Source organism: Hoplias malabaricus, unplaced genomic scaffold, assembly GCF_029633855.1.
Source record: "Hoplias malabaricus isolate fHopMal1 unplaced genomic scaffold, fHopMal1.hap1 scaffold_23, whole genome shotgun sequence".
Taxonomy (NCBI): Eukaryota; Metazoa; Chordata; class Actinopteri; order Characiformes; family Erythrinidae; genus Hoplias; species Hoplias malabaricus.
The window spans coordinates 195998-220576 of NW_027101127.1; the positions used below are offsets into that span (position 1 = coordinate 195998).

At 41.3% G+C, this 24579-nt stretch overlaps 1 protein-coding gene and 1 long non-coding RNA gene across 2 annotated transcripts; one reads left to right on the forward strand and one right to left on the reverse strand.

Annotated features, from left to right (window-relative positions):
* Window positions 1-13432: 13432 nt before the first annotated feature.
* Window positions 13433-14988, reverse strand: LOC136684770 (uncharacterized). The gene is made up of 3 exons (XR_010799851.1): window positions 14893-14988; window positions 13830-14261; window positions 13433-13548 (listed from the first exon to the last, which is right to left on the reverse strand). It is a non-coding gene; the product is annotated as an uncharacterized lncRNA (long non-coding RNA).
* A 3146-nt stretch (window positions 14989-18134) lies between these two features.
* Window positions 18135-22912, forward strand: LOC136684772 (cystatin-A-like). The gene is made up of 4 exons (XM_066659246.1): window positions 18135-18368; window positions 18862-18963; window positions 21060-21203; window positions 22886-22912. The coding sequence occupies exons 1-4, from the start codon at window positions 18234-18236 to the stop codon at window positions 22910-22912; spliced, it is 408 nt and encodes a 135-aa protein (XP_066515343.1). The 5' UTR covers window positions 18135-18233.
* The last annotated feature ends 1667 nt before the right edge of the window (window positions 22913-24579 follow it).

Sequence of the window (24579 nt, forward strand, 5' to 3'; positions counted from 1 at the left end):
AAAAATAAGACAAGATAGGGATACACGTTTTTCACTGTACAGCGGTGATATAATTATTTTAAAATCATTACACTCCTGGCTGTGCACCACTACAGATATTCCTGGTTACTGAAAACTGGACACAGCTTACATGAGCAGCTGATGAAGGACTGTGTAACCACATAGAAGCACTGCTATACTTTCTCCTTTAAACCAGCAGCAGTGCACTAGGAATACGTGAAGTATCATCAATGAACTGCAGCTTTCAAGATGGACTTGGTTTTGCATTAATCACGGCTTCTGTTCCCACTTTCTGTGCTTTGCTCCAGTGGAGTAGTCTGCTTTCAGATGGCTCAGTAGATCAATTGTATAATATAGAAGTATTACACAAACAGAATACATATTTTTCTTCAGTAAAGGTTTGTAAACTGATAGTAATGCTCTTCACAAAAAGGGTTTTATTTCTGCTGAACTGAACCTGTATGCAGCTGCACTGCCAAATATCTGTTTTGACTTTGGGGCAGAATGTAATTTGTATTAGTACATCACATAATGAATTTTGTCTTTCTGCTCGTAGCTTCACTAACAAAGGCTTTTATTCACTCTCACAAAACATACTCAACACAGTATGAAATTATAAACCATGTTCTGGTGGGTGTAATCTCTAACAGCCAGCAACAAAACATCTGCTCATATTTAGGCCAAAGTTGGCGTTGTCTTGTTCCAGCTTAAACCCTGCGGCGGTTCCAAACTGCATGTAATCTGCATAGCACCAGTACAGCTGAATCTCATCAGGCTCCCTATTACCTACATTGGCCACTAGATACATTATGGGAATATTTCTTTTACAGTCAGTTACTTGGTTATATAGTCTTTAGCATGATTATACAAAACATTATATTAAACACAAAGGCACTATTTAAGTGTAGAAAACTCCATGACCTAGATAACACAGGTGGCAGCTGCACTTACCCAGCCCTGTTACTTATGCACTACTGAAGATGCTAGCCTATGGAAACTTTTCTAAAAGCAGATTCCCTCAAATCGAGCCTTGTACATAATGCACAATATCACGATACACTGGTCTGTACAATCTCTATCAGTTTACACTATAAGAGTTGTTCTCTATAAGACTCAAAAATGGCTGTTTTTGTTTAGAATTTGTGAAAAGCTGCATGCTACAAAAAGACTTGTTACACATGTGCGCCGTTGCAAATAAATGAACACTCCAAATGGAAATGACTTTACACAGCACCATCCTGACCAGAAGTGTAGACCACAGAAACGAGAGAAAGGCCCATAAAGGTAGTCTCATTAGCGTTAGTCCAGAACCAGAGGACGTTAACTCTCTGCCGTAGTTACCACCAAACAAATCTGTGGTGTCATAACCAGCTGTAACTCCAGAGTCAGTCAGTTAATGCTCAGTAGCATTAACGCTAGTGTCTCTGTTTCCCAAAAATGCAGTCGGAAAATGGAGATAAGGTTTCTATTTCATTTTTCAGTGAAATACATTAAAAGTAAAAAACACATCCATCATGTTCAGAAACGCTGTGAGTCCAGTCACAACACAAGGAAGATTTTTTTGGAGGGCCCTGAAAGCTGCTGCACCAGAATAATTCCAGCATAAAACATGCGTTGTTAGAGACAGTAGAACCTGACTTAAGTAGTGTGAGAGCACTGTAACTTGCGGCTGGAACGAGGTGGACCCAGGCAGAGTACGCATTAGTGTGAGCACTAAGTGTAGAGACATACCTGCTGTTAACTACGCGTTTGTGTATGCATCATGGCTCCCTCGCATACCATGTGTCTGTTTCTTGTGTCAGTTGTTCACGTCCTTGGAAAATAAATGCTATGCATACGCAAGGTGCAGTACACGCATAAACATTAGGGGGCGGTGCAGGCGATCAGCAGCATCTTAATGGGGGAAGGTTTTGTAGAAGGCAGTGTCAGAGCTAAATCTGCAATTACCCGCACCTTTCTCTGGTCTGCCCTCTAGTGGAAGCCTCCAGTCACAAGAGTAGCACAGAGGCGAGTCTGTGAACAGTTACGTTCACAACACAGACAGTTGTCTGCACAAACACATGGACAAACAGCAGGACCATCTCTACAGTAACAGTGCCCGGGCATGGGACATGAGCTTGATCTTACTGCTCTGACGCTCACTGTAAACACACACTGGTAAAGGGATCACTGTGCTTTACTCAGACACAGGGGCAGCGCTGCTTAGAGGAAGAACCACTTTAATTGGCTACCAGTGAACAGGAGAGGATCATCGTGATTGGTTACACACACTGTTAACCCTAACCCTAACCCTCCTGAATCCAGTTCCCTATAATCGTGCACTATATAGTGAATAACATAGGGAATAGGGAGCCATTTTAGACACTACCTCATGTGGGCTGTTTACCAATCAACATAGTGGATTATGGGTAATCTGATATCTGTTAGTGTACATGCGTTGCACACTACTCTTTGCAGTGCTTTGTGGGATTGAAAGTGCACTGAAAATGGTCCACTATGATTTCGGACACTGCTACAAAATGGCAGAACCCCAAAATAGTGCACTACATACTGAATAGGATACAGCGACCCCATTGGACACAGGGCAGGGATCAAAGAAATAATTCAGTTCTTGGTGTCAGCCATTTTGTAGCACTCCTATACTATAGCAAGACAATGTCTTAGCAACCACATGGAGTAAGAGAGCAACAACCATGAAAAAAACCTTGCAGTGCCTTAGATACCATAGCAATTGTATAGCAACAACTTTAACCACTTGGGATGCTTTACCACATGGGATAAACTAGCAACCGCCTAGCAACAGTCTAGCAACTACTTAGTTACCATAGTAACTGGATAGTAAACAGATATCCAGGGCTGCTATAACAGCTTCACAGCGTCTTAGCTATCACCTGTCTAGCAATGGCCTTAAAAAACCACCTAGCAACACCTTAGCAACCTTTTCAAACATAGAGAGCTGGTTTCTGACTGAAAATTTAAACATGAACTTTCCCTTCTCTATGATTATCTCAGGCATTAATAAATAATAATCTCATTAGTTACTTTAAATATACAGTTCATAGCACTTAAATTTCAGCTTAAAATTAATTATTAAAAAGCTATAATAAATATATATATAGGGGCAGCACGGCGGCCCAGCATGTAGTGTCACAGTCACACAGCTCCAGGGACCTGGAGGTTGTGGGTTCGATTCCCACTCCGGGTGAATGTCTGTGAGGGGTGTGGTGTGTTCTCCCTGTGTCTGAGACTCAAAAGTGTCTGTAGGTGTGTGTGTGTGTGTTGCCCTGTGAACGACTGACACTCCCTCCAGGGTGTATTCCCGCCTTGCACCCAATGATTCCAGGTAGGCTCTGGACCCACCGCAACCCTGAACTTGATAAGCGGTTACAGATAATGAATGAATATATATATATATATATATAGTCAGTAATGTCAGTAATGCAGTTAGCCGTCTCCTTGGTTTCCAGACACTTCCACCTTAAATGATCTGAAACAGCACAAATGAGTCAATATTACCCTCCTATGGAGCAAGAATAGTGCAACATCAACATCCTCATCTAAAATCTGCTTTAGCTGCATTGCAGCAGTGATCTGGAATTTATTAAAGGAATCTATCACACTTCACTCGCTGGTGTCACTCCACCATTTTAAACTCCTCTAATCACCTCCACTCACAATCACACTGACTCAAGATCAGTTATTACATCTCTAATCACCTCCACTCAGACTCATACTGACTCTAGATCAGTTATTACACCTCTAACCACCTCCACTCACACTGACTCTAGATCAGTTATTACACCTCTAAACACCTCCACTCAGACTCACGCTGACTCTAGATCAGTCATTACACCTCTAAACACCTCCACTCAGGCTCACGCTGACTCTAGATCAGTTATTACACCTCTAACCACCTCTACTCACACTGACTCTAGATCAGTTATTACACCTTTAAACACCTCCACTCAGACACACGCTGACTCTAGATCAGTCATTACACCTCTAACCACCTCCACTCAGACTCATACTGACTCTAGATCAGTTATTACACCTCTAACCACCTCCACTCACACTGACTCTAGATCAGTCATTACACCTCTAAACACCTCCACTCAGACTCACGATGACTCTAGATCAGTCATTACACCTCTAAACACCTCCACTCAGACTCACGCTGACTCTAGATGAGTCATTACACCTCTAAACACCTCCACTCAGACTCACGCTGACTCTAGATCAGTCATTACACCTCTAAACACCTCCACTCAGACTCACGATGACTCTAGATCAGTCATTACACCTCTAAACACCTCCACTCAGACTCACGCTGACTCTAGATGAGTCATTACACCTCTAAACACCTCCACTCACACTCACACTGACTCTAGATGAGTTAGTACATCTCTAACCACCTCCACTCAGACTCACACTGACTCTAGATCAGTTATTACACTTCTAACCACCTCCACTCACACTCACACTGACTCTAGATCAGTCATTACACCTCTAAACACCTCCACTCAGACTCACGCTGACTCTAGATGAGTCATTACACCTCTAAACACCTCCACTCAGACTCACGCTGACTCTAGATCAGTCATTACACCTCTAAACACCTCCACTCAGACTCACGATGACTCTAGATCAGTCATTACACCTCTAAACACCTCCACTCAGACTCACGCTGACTCTAGATGAGTCATTACACCTCTAAACACCTCCACTCAGACTCACGCTGACTCTAGATGAGTTAGTACATCTCTAACCACCTCCATTCAGACTCACACTGACTCTAGATCAGTTATTACACTTCTAACCACCTCCACTCACACTCACACTGACTCTAGATCAGTTATTACACCTCTAACCACCTCCACTCAGACTCACACTGACACTAGATCCGTTATTACACCTCTAACCACCTCCACTCAGACTCACACTGACTCTAGATCAGTTATTACACCTCTAACCACCTCCACTCAGACTCACACTGACACTAGATCCGTTATTACACCTCTAACCACCTCCACTCAGACTCACACTGACTCTAGATCAGTTATTACACCTCTAACCACCTCCACTCAGACTCACACTGACTCTAGATCAGTTATTACACCTCTAACCACCTCCACTCACACTCACACTGACTCTAGATCAGTTATTACACCTCTAACCACCTCCACTCAGACTCACACTGACACTAGATCCGTTATTACACCTCTAACCACCTCCACTCAGACTCACACTGACTCTAGATCAGTTATTACACCTCTAACCACCTCCACTCAGACTCACACTGACACTAGATCCGTTATTACACCTCTAACCACCTCCACTCACACTCACACTGACTCTAGATCCGTTATTACACCTCTAACCACCTCCACTCACACTCACACTGACTCTAGATCAGTTATTACACCTCTAACCACCTCCACTCACACTCACACTGACTCTAGATCCGTTATTACACCTCTAACCACCTCCACTCACACTCACACTGACTCTAGATCCGTTATTACACCTCTAACCACCTCCACTCACACTCACACTGACTCTAGATCAGTTATTACACCTCTAACCACCTCCACTCAGACTCACACTGACTCTAGATCAGTTATTACACCTCTAACCCCCTCAGCTACAATCTGTTTCACTTCTGTATTCTGACTTGTTCCATTTAATGTTCATGTATAATTATTTGTCATTGTACAATGAAATGTGTCACACACACACACACACACACACTAGGAACAGTGAACACACACCCATAGCAGGGGTCTCTCATCTCCAGCATCCGTGGAGCAGTTGGGTGGTTGTGTCCTGTTGAAGGGCATCCTCAGCCGTGGATGTTGAGGGAGGAGACAGCGCTGTTCCTTCACTCCCACTGCCACCAATTTTCCTGTGGGTTGTGGGGATTGTACCAGTGACCTTCGTTTCCCCAAACCCACTCCACCGACCTTTATCATTTTATTTATTCATTGTGTTAAGTATTGTTTTTTTATTTTATTTCTTTAATATTTATTACTTGTGTTTATTCTGATTTCATCTGTTTGACAGTGTTTTACTCAGGGCCCTAATTTCTCACATTTGTTTATTTTTTACTAGTTTTCTATGTTTTATTCACTACTGTATGAATACATTTGTGGTTATACTTTAACTTTGTTGCTACTCATAAATATGTTTGTCATGTCTTCCGCTGAACCCATTCTGAACCCTGATCTCAAAAACTTCACTACCAAGAATCCCCGTCACATGACCCTGCCATCCACCCAGCCAACATACTGCAGATCCTACTCTACAGATTACTGACTGTTTAGCCTTTTATAAACACTCTCCTTCTAAGAGTCCCTTGCCCTGTTCAGAGTGTACTGTCCGGTTCAAAGAAGGCCTTGTGCCTTAAACTACTGACTTAGATACTCGTCTAATTAGAAAAACTCCTTTAAATGATTTCACAGACACAGGTTGCAGGTTAAAAAAGAACACATTCTTTATTTGAAGAATTAAGGCTGCATCCAGGCACGACTGACCATCCCAGAAAATCCCGTTTTTATTCCCCTTTTTTGGGCAAGGAGGTGTCAACAGCTGGCTTCTCCTTATTCTCCCAAATACCTCACACCCCCCTTGATCATTATTTCCAAATGACATGATTATTTTAGGATGCTGAATAGTTATTATTTTTATATCAGTTATCAGTGTTTTCATTATTTTCTACAGAGCCCCTAAAGTCTCATTGTGGAAAAATATTGTTTAGTGACTTAATTCATTCCCTCAATTTAGTAATCTGTTCCCTCTATACAGGCAGACATGACACAGGCTCTGCGTTAGGACACACGTTTGATCTCTGTCCATTCCTTATTCACGTGTTACAGCCATGACAAATTGGGAAACATTAGGTTCTGACCAGTCTGTCTGAAAAGGATTGTTAAATTGAGGGAACTGATTACTAAATTGAGGGAATTAATTAAGTCTTTAAGTAATATTTTTCCACCATGAGACTTTAGGGGCTCCGTATTTTTCCAGCCAAGGTTTACCAAATAACAACCTCAGGCTTCAGGTCTCAGGCCTTGAGCTGGCCCCTTCTCACACTTGCCCCATGTGCTAATGAGGTAAACTGATAATAAAAGTTTAAAATTATAAGTGTCTCAGGCCTCTGCCTAGGATCCAGCAGGTGTTTTGATAATAAGATTTTTTTTAAGAGCCTTTGTTCACATAAAAAGTGTATGTGTAATGTTTCCAGAATTCTGCTGAGCTACAGTGGGCTACTTCAGCATCATTGATAAGTTTTCTCAGGCTTCACAGAGAAGCACAGGTCGAAATAAGTCAATGTTTGAGCCATTTATCTCCATCATTCCTCCCTTTCGTGACTTAGGGTAACAGACCTATTGATAACCTTTCCATAAGTGATTAAAACTTAAAATGTGACACCATGTAAAACCTAATAATCAGGTGTCTTTAACATGTCAAATATCATATCCAATAACACATTGTGTCAGTTTGTGTGATGAGAGGTTTTAGGCTGAAACAACTGTCAGCAAACAAAGGTACATGCCAAAGCCAACTAGGAGTCTGGTGAACAGAGTAATAATAACAATTCTTCTAGAGATATGGGCAACACAGGCTGTGTCTTCAGGAGAAGTAGGCACTGTCACAAGCAACAGGGTCAGAATAACCACTAGCAAGCGTTTTACAAGTCTAAAAGTCACGCCAGTCACTAAGACATTTTTGCCAAAGCCCCAATCGCATGGGGGCTCTTCCTCCTGCAATGGATCACAGCATAAGCAGCATCTGCTTAACCCCTGCCGATATATAAGGTATCATTCAACAGTAAGTCAGACTATGAGAAACACAAAAGTAGGATTTAGTTTCTGAATTAAATATGCCTCTCATGACACAGACCCACACATGTGTACAACCAATCAAAGCAGCAAAAAGAAAAGATAAATGTGATTAGATGGAGTACATAAGTGAGACATAAGTAAATTAGTACAGGTAATAAAAAGCATGAACATGTATACAGGCAGTAATTGATGATGGTTGAGTTGTGGTTGTTGGGTTTTTCCCTACATTTGCTTGTTTTTTCCTGTAGTTGAAGTATCTTATAAAATCTTCTGCCTCATGGATTATAAAGAGGCGTGTTGCAGGTCAGGAGAGGTTACTAGCACTTCACTTGACCTGGATCTGTTGTCCTCAGTAGTCAGACAACAATGCAAGTGACGCAGACATTGTTTGATCAGGCCAAGTCTGGTTCTGCCATGACGGAATACAGTCCAGGAGGTATGTGAAATGATACAGATTTGTCAGTTACTCTGCTAATCTCAACAGAAAACAATGTAGAAAGTTAAGTAACAGTTAATGTGTTTATATGTATAATTTATTGATTTTTTTATATAGTGAATGTTATGATACCGTGAACTGCTGTAGTGACTGAAGTTCCATCCCCTCTCTCATTCAGTCCCAGACATCCCCTCATGATGCAGACACAGCTTCATGCACACAACGAATGATGGATTTTCTGTATTTGGGCATTTGTAGGGTAGGTTCCATCAGTGCAACCACACCCAAAAAAGAGGAGCGGAGGTCAGTGCAGCACACCACTGGCCTCCTATAACATCTTTGTACTTAACATTGAATCCGTAATCTGTAACAACTCTACATTCTAAATATATTTTAAAAGGCAAATGCCACAGGTCAGTTGTGTAAATATTTCCCCATGCTTTACAACGTATTACAAGTTGAAAAGTACAAGTAAAAGTTGTCATATACTTACACATATAATTTACTGGATTTATTTCAAGATAGTTTTTGCCCATCTTTGCTGGTTTATATATTGTGAAACCCCTCTAGAAAAGATTACAAATGTGTTTTTTGGAATATGTATTTATTCATATACCCAAATATTACCAGCAAAATTTAAATATTCCCTTTATACCCATCTATGAATCTTTTTACTGGTTACTAACCTTTCACTGTAGTCACTGTAGTCTAAATCTGATGTTACCCACCTCAATCATTTATATTCTTTCCTTATTTGCAAAAATTATATATATATATATTTTAAAGCTTTTAAAAACAGTGCTGGCACTTTCTTACTTGTAGATGGAATTAAACACATTTCATCTGATTGTATGTCTTCCAGACGGATATATCCTCTTTATATATATAAAAAAAAAAAACTCTTTAATTTTTGCATTATAATACGTTGTGAAATTTCTAAATTTAGCCCTGTGAAGGACTGGCGCACCCTCCAGGGTGTGTTCCCGCCTTGCGCCCAATGATTCCAGGTAGGCTCTGAACCACAGCGACCCTGAACTGGATAAGGGTTACAGATAATGAATGAATGAATTTCTACATTTAGTTCCCGTTAAGTAAGGGGGGGGGGGGCTGCATTTCTATTTCTATACACCTTAATTAAATGGGAATGGTTGGTGATATTAACTTCCTGTTTGTGGCACATTAGTATATGAGAGAGGGGAAACTTTTCAAGATGGGTGGTGACCATGGCAGCCATTTTGAAGTTTCCAGAATTCTGCTGAGCTACAGTGGGCTTCTTCAGCATTATTGATAAGTTTTCTCAGACCTCACAGAGCACACAGGTCAACTCAGAGAGAACCAGCACTATGTCATAATTAATTATAGTATTTTATATTAAACATCATTATTCTTTTGTGTATTTCCATATTTCATATTTAGGTGAATGTTTTAGCCATTTAGCTCTATCATTGCCTTACACTCAGATCAGTGTTTACTCTGCCCCAAACACTTGCGCCATTGTGTCTTCACCAAGCAACAACCCAGCGTAGAGGGCCTCAGTGAATGTGGCGGTGAGTGTGTGTAAGTGTGTGAGTGTGTCTGTGTTGGGTGGGATTGTGTAGAAGGACAGAGTGCCCCCCTCCCAGTCCAGATCCACCCCCACTCTCTTAGAGGGAGATACAGAGGGAGTAGTCGAAGTGGTCTGATTATTGTGGAACACAAAGAAATTGTTCCCACTGCAGAACAGGCTCCAGGAGTTTTTATTGGATCCAAACACAGTCTCAATTTTGCTTCCTTTCCTCTGGGTTCCTCCGTAAGCCACTGAGATATAAACACCATTCCCGCTCCACTCCACTTCCCAGTAACAGCGTCCAGTGAAACTCTTCACACTCAAAACCTGAGCCGCACCATCAAATCTATCTGGATGTTCTGGATACTCTACTTTCTTCTGCACCCACTCCACCTTCTTGTTTCCCTCTGACAGAGAGAGATAAGTATTCGCAGTGTTTGGATCCAGAGTGACATCACACGCATCTACACACACAATAAACACACATTAGAGAACACACCATAACACACACACACACACTTGTAGAAGCGTTATCTGGGGACTACAAGCTCAATCCTACATTGTGGGGACGCGCATTTCTAAAGGCTTTAGGAACAAATGAAACACAGATTCATGTTTCAACTGATCCTGGAACAGCAGCTGTCACTTTAAAATACAGAAAATATGTTAATAAAGCAATGTGACATTTTCCGACATTCTGGGGACTGTTTCTGGTATTCCAAACATGTGAGGACCAGCACACACACACACTGACACTTCCCAGTATTTTGTACAATGTAAGTACTTGTGAACAATCTGGGGACAAATTTTACTAACAACTGGCTTGCAGCTACAATGGATATTTGTAAGAAAAGTCAAATCATGTAGTCATATGAATCACAAATATTTATTCATTTCCATTTAAACTCTTTTTTTTGCCATTTGCCCATGCCGTATTTTGTACAAATCATTAATAAAAATACCTTAAAACTTTCAAAAGCATCTACAAGGTGTACAACCACCTCAACACTGAGGTGAGAGCAGTAATTCTGTTATTGACAAAAAATTTCACAGCCAACCAATCTGTCTTTCAACAATAGGATTCACGCAATAGGTTCTGCTTTTATACAGGCCTCTCAATGTTGATTTCCTGGCACTGTGCAAGTTTTGATGAACCTGTTCAGATGTTTTTCAACAGCTTTCACCTCATTGGTCTCCCATTTCCTTTTCTTAACCACCTTGACACCTGAATAAATGCAGGACAACATCAGTCAAAACATACAATGTTTTTCCATTTCATAACAGCTTGCCATAATGTTTATCAGACAATACCTTTGGGAACTAATGTGGTACTAGTTGGTTCTGATTCTGGTGTTGCTAGTTGGTTCTGATGCTGATTGGTTTCCTGGGCTTGCTTTGTAGATGTTTCAATGTCCAGTTCTGCTCCAATCTACTTAAACACAAATTAAATGCATCAAACTAAAAGAATAAGTGGCAAAGAACATCCAATAATAGTAATAATGATAATGACCAGAAAAAAGTGTTTACTGAAGAAAAAGAAAAAAGACTGAAAGATAAAAAAAAAAATATTGGTGGCTGCTGGGACTGTCAATCACTGATCACCCTTCATCACGACCAGCTCAGCAAGAGATACCAATAAAGGACAAGGCTGAACTGTAACATGCTGCAGAGCATAACTATTTTTTTTAATATGTCACAAAAATAACAGGGCTTAGTTACTGCTAGCAAGCCATACAATTACATACGTCAGCTGAAAATCATCCAACGCAGCTACAAAGTCGATCGATCATTCCATTTTTATCCAAAAGTTGTGGTTTTGCTACGGGGTTCCTAAGATATTTCTAGATACTTGTTATTACATGAACCTACACTATAAAGGAGAATTTAGGGTGATAAACCACCTCATGGTATGTCACATTGTCAATGTAGGAAGACTTGCATACATCATAAGCAGAGACCCATGTTGCCTGTACTTGAATTTTATCTCCTGTCAGAGACTCCCATGACAGAAAGTTATAGCTTAGATGCCAGACTAAACCTACCACTTGTGTATACTGACAAAAGCAATATACATCAAATGCTACAAGCAGATGATCACAGGGGTGATAATTACACCAGTTAAACTGTATACAAAAAGGTAATGGTATATCACTTCTTTATTCTACCAAGAACATGCCCAATATTAAAAACATGTTGCCATACAATAAACAAGAGGAACACTGATAAGTCGTAGAGACTATTTTAAGGCTAAACACACCAATCAAATTATTATTTTTTTTTTAATAAAACTCATTCTTTTTTAACAGCCGCTTTGTGGGGACTTGAATGAAATCCTATGCCAATACTGTTAGAGTACATTGTACATTGTGGGGACTTGACGTTTACTAAATAAAAAAACACCTGAAATATAATAGTTTCATACCATTCTGCAGAAAGTAGAGTCTTGCAGTGATTGTTGGGTGCCATGGTGATTGTCTCCAGAGGCACAATCTGGCTCCAGACCTTTACTGTCTGCTGTCGTTCCACGTTTTGTCACCTGAAATGGGCACAACAGTCACTATCACGCCCAAAATTTAAAACATGTTGCCATACAATAAACAAGAGGAACACTGATAAGTCGTAGAAACTATTTTAAGGCTAAACACACCAATCAAATTATTTATTTTTTTAATAAAACTCATTCTTTTTTAACAGCCACTTTGTGGGGACTTGAATGAAAACCTATGCCAATACTGTTAGAGTACATTGTACATTGTGGGGACTTGACGTTTACTAAATAAAAAACACCTGAAATATAATAGTTTCATACCATTCTGCAGAAAGTAGAGTCTTGCAGTGATTGTTGGGTGCCATGGTGATTGTCTCCAGAGGCACAATCTTGCTCCAGACCTTTACTGTCTGTTGTCGTTCCACTATTTGTCACCTGAAATGAGCACAACAGTCACTAACACGCCCAATATTTTAAACATGTTGCCATACAATAAACAAGAAGAACACTAATAAGTGGTAGAAACTATTTTCAGGCTAAACACACCAATCAAACTATTTATTTTTAATAAAACTCGTTCTTATACTCTTATATCCTATGCCAATACTGTTGGAGTACATTGTACATTGTGGGGACTTGACGTTCACTATGTAAAAAACACCTGAAATATAATAGTTTCATACCATTTTGCAGAAAGTAGAGTCTTGCAGTAAATGTTGGGTGCCATGGTGATTGTCTCCAGAGGCACAATCTGGCTCCAGACGTTTGACATCCGCTGCCGTTCCACTATTTGTCACCTGAAATGAGCACCACAGTCACTAACATGCCCAATATTTTAAACATGTTGCCATACAATAAACAAGAAGAACACTAATAAGTGGTAGAAACTATTTTAAGGCTAAACACACCAATCAAACTATTTATTTTTAAAAAAACTCATATTTTTAAATAGGCACTGTGTGGGGACTTTGTGTAAACCATTCATTTGAAAAGACATTGTGGGGACTCAGTGGGGGAGGTGCACCTCTTGCCGAATGAAATCCTTTGCCAATACTGTTAGAGTACATTGTGGGGACTTGACGTTTACTATGTAAAAAACACCTGAAATATAATAGTTTCATACCATTTTGCAGAAAGTAGAGTCTTGCAGTGATTGTTGGGTGCCATGGTGATTGTCTCCAGAGGCACAATCTGGCTCCAGACCTTTACTGTCTGTTGTCGTTCCACTATTTGTCACCTGAAATTGGCACAACAGTCACTAACACACCCAATATTTAAAACATGTTGACATACAATAAACAAGAGGAACACTGATAAGTGGTAGAAAAAAATTTAAGGCTAAACACACCAATCAAACTAATTATTTTTAATAAAACTCTTATATTCTTATACGATGTGGTTGTGGTGGTGTGTTAGTGCGTGTTGTGCTGGTTTAAGTAGATTACACACTCACACACACTGATATTGTGGTGATAGTATAAACGCAGAGCTAGTAATGATTCACCACCCTAATAATACCTGATCTGTGGCTGTATGATGGGTGTCCTGACCACTGAAGAACAGGGTAAAGGGTGGTCAACTTCAAGGTGCTCCTCTATGGTATGTGGAGCTCATAAAATAGACATGTTTAGAAGCAAGTAGGTGGTTTTAATGTTATGGCTGATCAGGGTGTGTAAAGCAAGTGTAAGAAGCAGCACTGTATACTGGTGTATATCCCAACTGATGTACATGAGTTCAGAAATCACACCTAGTGTTATACATTTCCTATACTGGTGGAGTACATACACATAGCATTTACAGTGTGTAAGCTGCATGAACAAAAGTCATTTTCCTTACTTGAATCTCAGAACTAAATCTGTGCTGTGAATGTTTGGTGAAACGCTGATCAACTTCAGAGGCAGTTTCTGACTCCAGGTGACTACTGCCTGCTTCCGGTCCACTTTCTGTCACCTAAAATGATAACACCAGCCACTATTAAACTTATAAGGTAGAAGGGTACCAGTTATTATCAGCTACCACTGGAAATCAAGTGGATGACTAAAGAGGTAGTTAGTTGTTTTTAATTTATCGGGATGCTTCTGGTCAGTTGCCTTGGTTTTTAGAAGGACTGTATGTTTATATCTAAAAAGCACTACAGTGGCTTTATCTCATTTGAAAACTGAGTTTGAGGATATTGTTTTTTTTTTATAATTTGACAGTTTAGTTTAGTAGAATTTGAGCTGCAAGAGAAAAGTAAAATGTATGACTGATAAAATGGGTAGAAAAACATTAGGCAGAAGTCAAAGGTGTATAAAACATTTGTATAAGGATTTTATACATGTAACATTTGCGTAGCTTCCATCAGGCAAATGGTATCTAATGCCAAGAGACACCAGGAATATTTCAAAGAGGTCACCTTTACTGAAATGCAGTGGAAATGATCATTTCTTTGTAAATAGGTTTTATAATAGCTTGTATACTACACTACAGTTAATAGTTTGTTGTGAGTGTGTGTGTGTGTTGTTGTTGTTGTTGTTGTAGGTGTATATACGTTGTCAAAGTTTTGTCACAAGTGACCAAAGATAAATTTCCACATTCTTACTTTACTCCTCCAGGGACAATCACCATCTCCATAGTTATATGTAATCTCCACTCCAGATGTGATGTCTCTTAAAGCAAAAAGACACAACCGGGGCCTTCCTTCCACAATGATTCTCTTCATTTTGCAGTTGGGGTTAATATGGTCTTCCAAGAGTGCCGTCATCTCTTGCAGCATCAAAACTGAATTTGAAAAACAGAAGATGGATAATTTGTGACAAAATATATTATTTTAGCTGTAGATAGTTTTAGTTGAGATTGTTCTAGAATTCAAACCTAATCAAACCAAACATTACATTTTGAGGTAAGGTACACGACATTTTGTTAAATAGAAATACTACTGAACTAAATAATGACTACAAAGTACAGTATATGGACATGTTTTCTGTAACCCCTGCCAGGAAAAACAGCAGAGACAAGCATGGATGCACATGTGTGTGCTGGTCAACAGAAATGGATGTTGATAAACTGATGACCATGCTGAGCTCTCCACTTAACCCAGTACCAGCCCAGCATTAACCAGCATAGAGCAACATAGATCAGCTTAGACCAGTATGAAATATGCACTGGTTTGTAGAAAGGCGGCCTGGATTTTTAAGAAGGTACATATATTTTTCCCCTAAGCCTTTTTTCCATTTTCTGCCTGAAATTACATACAAACATCTTTAGGCTTTCTCCTCAGGCAGAGAAACTAGAGTCAATTTAATGAAAAGCCTTAAAAAAATGTCAAATAAAACATTGAAAGGTGTTGAAATTAATCTGCAGTGGTCAATATCTGATGACAAAAAAAAGAGAAAATGTAAAAAATAAAAAGTTAAACACACTCCTAAATTTCATTTTATAATCTAGATATCAGTGACTTCAAACTGAAGAGTTAATGTCCAACAGTTTGAAGTTATTGAAGCTGGAGTAGACAGTGAACCGGGGCCTGGCCAAGTGTCTCCAAACACTACAACCTCTCCATAAAGATAATGATTCATTTTACTGCAGAAAAAAATAAAAATAAATTATATATATATTCAAGTCATATATATAATCTAGACTTAATGGCAACATTTACAATGTTTTTCTTTACAAACTAGACTCCTGCAGCTCTCCAAGTGCCCTGTTACCCTGAACAAACAGGAGAAGGGTTTATACGTGTTGTATTTTATTCTGATATTTACTCGTTTCTAACGCAGTGTCCCTTCAAAGGCCAGTCGTTTTGGAGGAGGGAGCTTCACTCTGGTTCGCTGTGACTCCCTCACACCCCTCCGTGTGTTTAAATCGCCTCAGCGGGGGAAAGGCAGCCAGTGAAAGACCTCTAAGCTCTGAAAACATGTTTATTGTCTTGATTGTTTTTTGTTGTAATAGTTGTGGCCAAATAAAACCGTCGGAGTCGTCTCTCGCGGTGCAGGCCGCTGAAACACGGGCCTATGTTTGTCCCGCCTCCTTGGTCACGCGTCGTCATGACTCGGCCCCTGATTGGTCTGCAGACTTGATTGACGTGTCGCTGGAAAGCTAAGAGCCTATGCCACACGACCATTAGAGTTCCTTAAGGGAGACCCACGGGGATAATATTTAATTATTTAAAAATATGCTGTACCGTGTTTTTAAACTGTGTTTTTTAAAGTCACACAAACACGAAGATTACAAACACACGGACTGACGGAAAGACACAAGGTAAGCGCTGGTGTGATTTGTTTTTGTGTGAATCGCTTCTGGGCTCATGACGCAGGAGTTTTATTTTTTAAAAGAGAGATAAACCATGTTTGGAATACCATTCTTTCGGTTTTAACTCCATATCCACACTTTCACTGTCACTAATCTGTTCATAACTCTCCTGGCGAGGTGTATTTCGACCAAAATATTCGTTTTCCGAGAGGAATTAAAAATAAAACGGCATCATTAATGAAAAGCTGGGACTCTAATCTTTAACGTGACACTGTGTCTGTCTTAGACCTGTAACAGATATAAACACAACCTCACACCTGAACAGATAAAGAAAAGCCTGTGTACTCACGTCCAGATGAAGTCAAACATGACTCCTCTCAGGGCGCTGCGGTGAACGCTCCGTCTCCTCCGGCCTTCCTCCGGGGATCAGCTCTCCTCTGTTCTCCAGCACGAAGCTTCCTTTAGTGAAGTCCGACACCGCGAACACTCCTCCGCCTTATTTACGAACCACAGACCGCACTAAACTCACCGACTTTCCGAAATCAAAGTTTAATCCGAGTTAAACTGCCGTTATATTCGCTCACCTTTAAATGAATCGATGTATTTAACTTCGAGCCCCGCTTTGTCGCGACCCGCGGTGACGTGAAAAACGGCGTTCAAAATAACAAACGATTCACTGAATATTCACTGGTTCCACCAACTCTTAACACACCTCTCTGAAAAGTGCACTAAAGGTTCATAAACAGCTTAGCATTAGCAAAACAAACGGACTGGAGACCGTTAAAGGCCTCATCAGGGCTGCGTTAACCACGGGGAACTAGATAAATGCTCAGAATAGAGCACCGCTTATATTCAAACGCTAAATTGACAGTAGTTTACGCTCCACTTTTTTATTTAATAAAAGCGCTGAGTGATATAAGACTTAAACATTTAGTTTCAACGCAAAACTCACAGGTTCTGTGCTTGTTGACTAACTCCTCGTGACTGCGTATAATGAAGCCTTTCTTAACGAGCTACCTCATTGGCCCGTTTCAACCAATCAGAAGTCAGGATTTCTGTACCACGTGATCAAGTGTGCTAACGGCCCCAACAGCAAAACCTATGTCAACAGGGGGCGTGCACACACACTGAGCACTTGCTCCCTATACACTCGCACACTTTTGTCAGGGCTATGACCATCCTGGGGACTATTGAGATTTTGAAGGGGCGGGTACAGTTCGACAAAATAGACACGCTGCAATGGTTAACTTTGTGGGGACTCGATTTTAGGTCCCCACGATGACACAGGTCCCCACTTTATTGGTGTGTATTCAGGTCAATGTCCCCATATTATAAGGTTTACAAACACACACACACACACTCACACACAGCAAAGGTTTTAAAGGTGTTTTTTTCCTCTGAAAATAAAAATAAAGAAATATTTTCTGCAGAGAAATTGTTTAAAATGAAGAAATCAAGTATTTTTCCAAACATCTGGAGGAAGAGGTTTCACAGGAAAATGAGGCAAGGCTCTTATTATTGCCTCAGGGAGTGGTTTAATTTCTGATTGGTTCCTGTGCTGAGAGATGAAGGTGATAGTGATGAAGATGCAGGTAGAAATACAGCAGCTTTACAGCAGTTTGAACTCACTCTCAGAACTCCACTCCACTCACTCAGAGGTGTCACTTCTCCTGAAAGACTCTCCTCAGCACCATGGCGTCTCGCTTCTGTCTCCTGCTCGTTGTTGTCTTGTTCGCGATCGCAGAGTCTGCTCCAACAACTCCACAACTTGGAGGATGGTCAGAGTGGAAGAACGCTGACGACAGCGTGAATGAGATCTGCAGGAAGGTGAATGTTTTTCTTCTCTGTAATTTATTCTTCTGTAAGTGCTCCGTCCTGCTCAGGGTCAGAATTAAAACCCACTGCTGTGTTCCAGTGTGTTATTCATTTCACTGACGGAAAACTGTTGATACCTTGTGTCTAATCTGGGTCTAAACTGATAACACTTCTTCTAAAGCTCATGAGAGTTTATAAACAGCTTACAGCACAATATCTGGTTGTTTATAAACTGTTGTAATTGCATGAAAAACCTTCTTAATGCACAGTTCATAAGCTGGATTAGGTCAAAACAGTTCCACATAGACCCCTCCAGCCCACACTTGGCATTGAGAACAGTGACTTTAAGCTGAAGCTGTATCATCATCATCATCAGTACTATTATTATAGTGAAGGTGGTCTGTTAGTATTATTATTATTAAAAGTGAAGACAGTCTGTGGAGATATTATTCTGATTTACTGTTGTTTGAGCTGTAGTTGTAAAATGTTGTTTTTATTATTTCAGCTACAGCCTGAAGTCCAAAAGCAGCTTGGAGAGGAGTTTTCTCGTTTCGAGGCTCTGACGTACCAAACCCAAGTTGCTGGAGGAGTGAACTACAGAATCAAGGTACATTTAACTTTTTATACGTGATTATGGTTTGTCTGTTGGTGATAAATGTGTAATCCCCAGAAAAACATGAACAAGCTGAAAGGAGGTTCTAGATAAAGGTTCTAGTTAAGATTGTGCTGTTTGACTGGGAATAATAAAGTTATTTTTAAGAGACACAAACCCAAACTGAACATGTACACAAACGCCCCCTTGTGGAAGCTTTACATTACACTGTAACCCAGACTGTAGTTACCCCAGCTGCTGCAGTACTCACTTTAGGGTGAATCCCATTCCCCATTCCCCCCTCCCCCTTGTTTCTGAGTGTCCTCGCTCCCCTTGGGGTTGAGTTACAGGGTGCAGTGGTTAAATCTCCCCCTACGACGACTCTTCAAGACCCTGATACGTCATCAAAACAGAGCAGCGCTTCATTCCCAGGCGACTAGCACCGCTCTGTAGCAGCTCTGCACCAGTCTGCAGTGATATCAGAGGAGCTGCTGGACTTTAGTTACATTTAGGGCCTCATTCTCCTTCAGAAGACTTCCACAATCAGATATTATCACTAAATGTATTGGGTGTCGCCTCTAAACCCAGTCTCTAGCAGGAACAGTGAGCTTTGGAGAACACAGCAATGGCAGCAGTGACCTTAAACGTTGTTTACTCGTTGTGTTTACTCGTCGAATAAGGTCCATACAGTGGAAAAGTGCCGAGGTAGTAGCCGAGGAGGTAGCTGAGGTGGTAGCTGAGGTCTCGGGGCCTGAGAGGAGGCCTGAACCCATCAGCTCTGCAGGTGGGGAGGGGGTAGATGGGGATGGGACTGAGGCCTCCATGAATGTAACTCTTAACAGTGGTGAGGATGATGTGAATGTGAGCAATGCATCTGTGAACACACCCAGTGACCCCACTGACTCGGTCGGGCCTAGTGTCAGCACCCACAGAAAGGCCCGGTATAAGACTGATAAACCCGTGAAGGATGATGGACAGTCAGTTCTGAAGATGGATGACGTTATCGTGGGCTGTGTGCGGGATGAGTGTCTCGGTGACTCGGTGGACGCTGTGCTGGACTCTGAGGAGGACAGCGAGGTATCAGACTGTTCAGGGATGTCTGAGTTACCTGCCAGCGTGTCCTGTAGACCGGGCTTTTCGACCCAGGCCGGTCCGTCTGAGGCCACGCTGACATAACTGACCCCCCAGTGGATGTGTATTCTCTCACGAAGATAAACCGGTTTTTGAATGTCACTAAAGGCAAGAGGAATGTGAGCTTGACAAACTATTTCTCGGACACTGAAAAGTTCATTAGATCTGTGCAGTACGCTTCTAAACATGAGAACTACATGTCACTGTCCCCTAAGAGACGGTTCAGACTCAGGAAGTGGCTGACGACCGCACGGAAGTGTCTGTCTATTTCCGATGAGTAGGTCTCTATGGCACATCTGTGTCTCTGAGGCCTACCGCTTTTTTTCCCTCAATCCGAATGGATTGATGGATATTGACAGTGTGTACAGCGCACGCAGCACAGTGGATTTTACAGACTGTTCGTGTGGTGGGAGCACTGCTGGACTCTGGAGGTAGGTGCTGTTTTGGATCAACGGCCCCTAAGAAACGGTAGCCTCATGGTGGCGCACCAGACATGGGCTACAGCCGCCAGGGTGAGTACTGTCAGGGAAGTGGAGACAGGCCGGTGCTGTTGTTCTCAGCCGGAGCCTGTCCATTGCCTCTGTATTGACTGCTCACAGTTGACTGTCCCCTTTGGATTTTTAACACGGACTATGACAGCCTCGTCTGAGGAATCTCCACTGGACTCTCATTTATTGGAGAAACAGGGTGGAGATTCAGACTCTTTGAGCTGGATGAGAGACTGGAGTGTTTTGAATCTGAAGGACATTATGTATTTTTGTTTTGTTTTGTATTTGAACATGGGGTATGCTGATCAGGCAATGTACTGGTGTGGTGATGGTGTGTTTGTGTGTGTGTGTATGTGTGTGTGCGCGTTTGTTTATTGTTTCTTATGTGGACTAAGGGTTTGTTAAATTGAGATCTGTTGGTTAATTGTTAAATAAAGTGAATTTAAATCTCAAATCTCTCTCCTTCTCTCTCTCTCTCTCTCTCTCTCTCAGGTTAATGTAGGAGTGAATAAGCTTGTCATCATAGAGGTGCATCACGATCTTAATCAGGTCGACACTCTGACGAAGGTTGAAGTGGTTTCCTCAAAGAATTCTGGATTTGTTCCTGTGAATTATGCTGTAGTCAAACCATTGGCGGTAAAACGTGTGAATGTATTGGCGGTTAAATTTTAAAAAATAAATAAGAATAAGATAAGAAGATTTATTGAATGAAAAAAAGTGAGTGAAGTGTGTGTGTGTTTATGTGTATGTGTGTGAAGTGTGTGTGTGTGTGTGTGAAGTGTGTGTGTGTGTGTGTGTGTGTGAAGTGTGTGTTTCCCTGATCAGATGAAGGTTGAGTTGATGGTGTAGAGATAGTGAACCCCTCCTCTACACAGAGTGTGTATTAAAGTTTCTGATGAAAAAGGCTTGTGTTTTGTTAAATTTGTCAGTAATTTGGAGACATTAGTAGGTTTCTATGGACTTGAACATGGCAGTGTTTTGAAGGCTGAAAACAGGAGAACTCCACTGCCTTTTCTGAACACTGCTTCTGACTGTATCCACTTGTTGGTGCTAAGTTACAGTAGATTCAGCCCTGTCCTACAGCTGGGGGGTAGCCTGCTGTTCTATTAATAATGTATTTGCAGTAAGCTCCAGGACTTCTCTTTACAAAGTGATGGATAAACCCCATTTCCAGAAAAGTTGGGGTGCTGTGCAAAATGTAGATTAATACAGAACGCAGTGGTGTTAATTATTAATCCTCTAATATAAAGTAGTACAGATTTCAGACGTTGAAACAGACATTTATTAATAGTTTTAGATTCAGAGGCCTACTACACTACCTTTCTACACAAACACCCTGTTCCCTTATTGAGAATATAGTCATTCTGATTAATACAATGTAAAGGTGCTTGTGTTTAATGAAGATAAGAAGTTAAACACATCACAGTTACAGTTTGTTCTCAGTCGCTTTGGAGCATTTCTCACAACATTTCGTACAAACAGCACCACGCCCTGGATCACTGTCAAATGCCTGTAACATGCTCAGAATCCTTAGATCACGTCCCAGAGTGAAGTTTCTATCTCAATGAACATGTCAGTGTCATCAGAACAAGACCTTGTGTGGTTGATCATGAACAGGACGGTCAACACCTTTAGCCACATTGTCAGTACATCAGTAACTCTGTAAGTCATTTCTGAATGTTTTTGATGGCAGTGAAAATGCACAGGCTGCATTTTTACTGTGAGGTTCATATAAACAATACACACTTTCATTACTGTGTGTGGGAGATTTACTGAAAGACATTGGACCAAATTCACATTCATGCTCTTTACTGTTGGTCAATGACAGAGCGTGTCGTTATGATACAGAGGAGAAAGACAAGACCGTTTAGCACTAATTCATTCATTCATTGTCTGTAACCGCTTTTCCAGGTCAGGGTTGTGTAGCACAAATGATTAATAAAAATAAAATCAGACAAATCAGTAATGTCAGCATGTGAAACACCCTGTAGGCAGAGCTGTACATATAGAGCTGCATAGGGAACTACACTGGAGTCTTTCTGGACCTCCTGACACTCCTGTCTGTTGGGCCACAGATTCTTATCCACATCGCATCTGATATCTTCCCTCACAATGCAGCGTGGGAAGAATATTTTTGAACGTCTTATACAGCCTCAACAGGCATCAGTTGTGATGTCCCCACATGCTGCATCCACAGCAGCCAGCAGAGTCACCTCAGTATGGGGCTGTCCTCTTACTTATTTCAGGCTGTGGACCTGGTTATTTCACTGTTCTTCTTTTGTCAGAAACTGTGACACTGTGTTGTGCTCTGTCTGTAGACGTTTGGCAATGGAAGGTTCATGTGATGCACCTCTGAGCTGTTTTAGAGAACTGGTGGATGAACACTCCCTTTTATCAGTGAAAGTCATGGTTCACCTGAGAGCTACTCATCAGTTCAGTCGACATTTATCAGAGTTATACAGAATTATACAGAAATGTAAAAATAAGCTTCACAACTCATGAATGGATCAACATTTCTAAGAGTACTGACTTATGCAATGAACTAGTCCCTGGATGTTTTGGGGGTTGAACTGTTGAACAGAGGAACAGTCTGATACATTCTGAACAACATGATAAAAGCAGCTGATAATGTAAGAAAGAGCAGACAGCTGTACAACATCTGTATAATCGACCAAAGCATGTGCTGTTTGTAAAGAATTAATGACAAACGTCTTTATGAGGGGCACATGTAACGAGACGATGTGGAGTTTGAACAAGTCATTTTGAGAAATTCAGTTCTGATCTGAGAAATGCTCCAAAGAGACTGAGAAAAACTATAAAACTCAGTTCCTGTCCTGATCACGTTTCTCCAGTGAAGAAGTTGATGAAACTTTTCACTCTTCAGTTTTGTTGTGACTTCTGAACAGACAATAACAGGTTTTCCATCTGAATTTTTAAATCTGAAATTTAATATTTGATTTTTATTTAAAACCGCTACCGTTTTTATTTTAACAGCTATTTTACAGAGAAGGTCAGGGTGACTGTATGTGAGGAGTGTGGTGTGTTTTCGCTGTGTCTGTGTGGGTTTCCTCCGGGTGACTGTCTGTGAGGAATGTGGTGTGTTTTCCCTGTGTCTGTGTGGGTTTCCTCCGGGTGACTGTCTGTGAGGAGTGTGGTGTGTTCTCCCTGTGTCTGCGTGGGTTTCCTCCCCGTGACTGTCTGTGATTAGTGTGGTGTGTTCTCCCCGTGTCCACGTGGGTTTACTCCGGGTGACTGTCTGTGAGGAGTGTGGTGTGTTCTCCCCGTGTCCATGTGGGTTTACTCCGGGTGACTGTCTGTGATTAGTGTGGTGTGTTCTCCCTGTGTCTGCGTGGGTTTCCTCTGGGTGACTGTCTGTGAGGAGTGTGGTGTGTTCTCCCCGTGTCCACGTGGGTTTACTCCGGGTGACTTTCTGTGATTAGTGTGGTATGTTCTCTCTGTGTCTGTGTGGGTTTCCTCCGGGTGACTGTCTGTGATTAGTGTGGTGTGTTCTCCCTGTGCACACGTGTGTTTCCTCCGGGTGACTGTCTGTGATTAGTGTGGTGTGTTCTCCCTGTGTCCACGTGGGTTTCCTCCTGGTGATTGTCTGTGAGGAGTGTGGTGTGTTCTCCCTTTGTCCGCGTGGGTTTCCTCCGGGTGATTGTCTGTGAGGAGTGTGGTGTGTTCTCCCTGTGTCCACGTGGGTTTCCTCCTGGTGATTGTCTGTGAGGAGTGTGGTGTGTTCTCCCTGTGTCTGCGTGGGTTTCCTCTGGGTGACTGTCTGTGAGGAGTGTGGTGTGTTCTCCCTGTGTCCACGTGGGTTTTCTCAGAGTGCTCCAGTTTCCTCCCACGCTCCAAAAACACATGTTGGTAGGTGGATTCAAAATTGTCCGTAGGTGTGAGTGTGTGAGTGAATATGTGAGTGTGTGTCGCCCTGTGAAGGACTGGCACCCCCTTTAACTTTCTTTATTTACTATTAATACTGCTATGATTGTATCAGGACACATGAGCATAA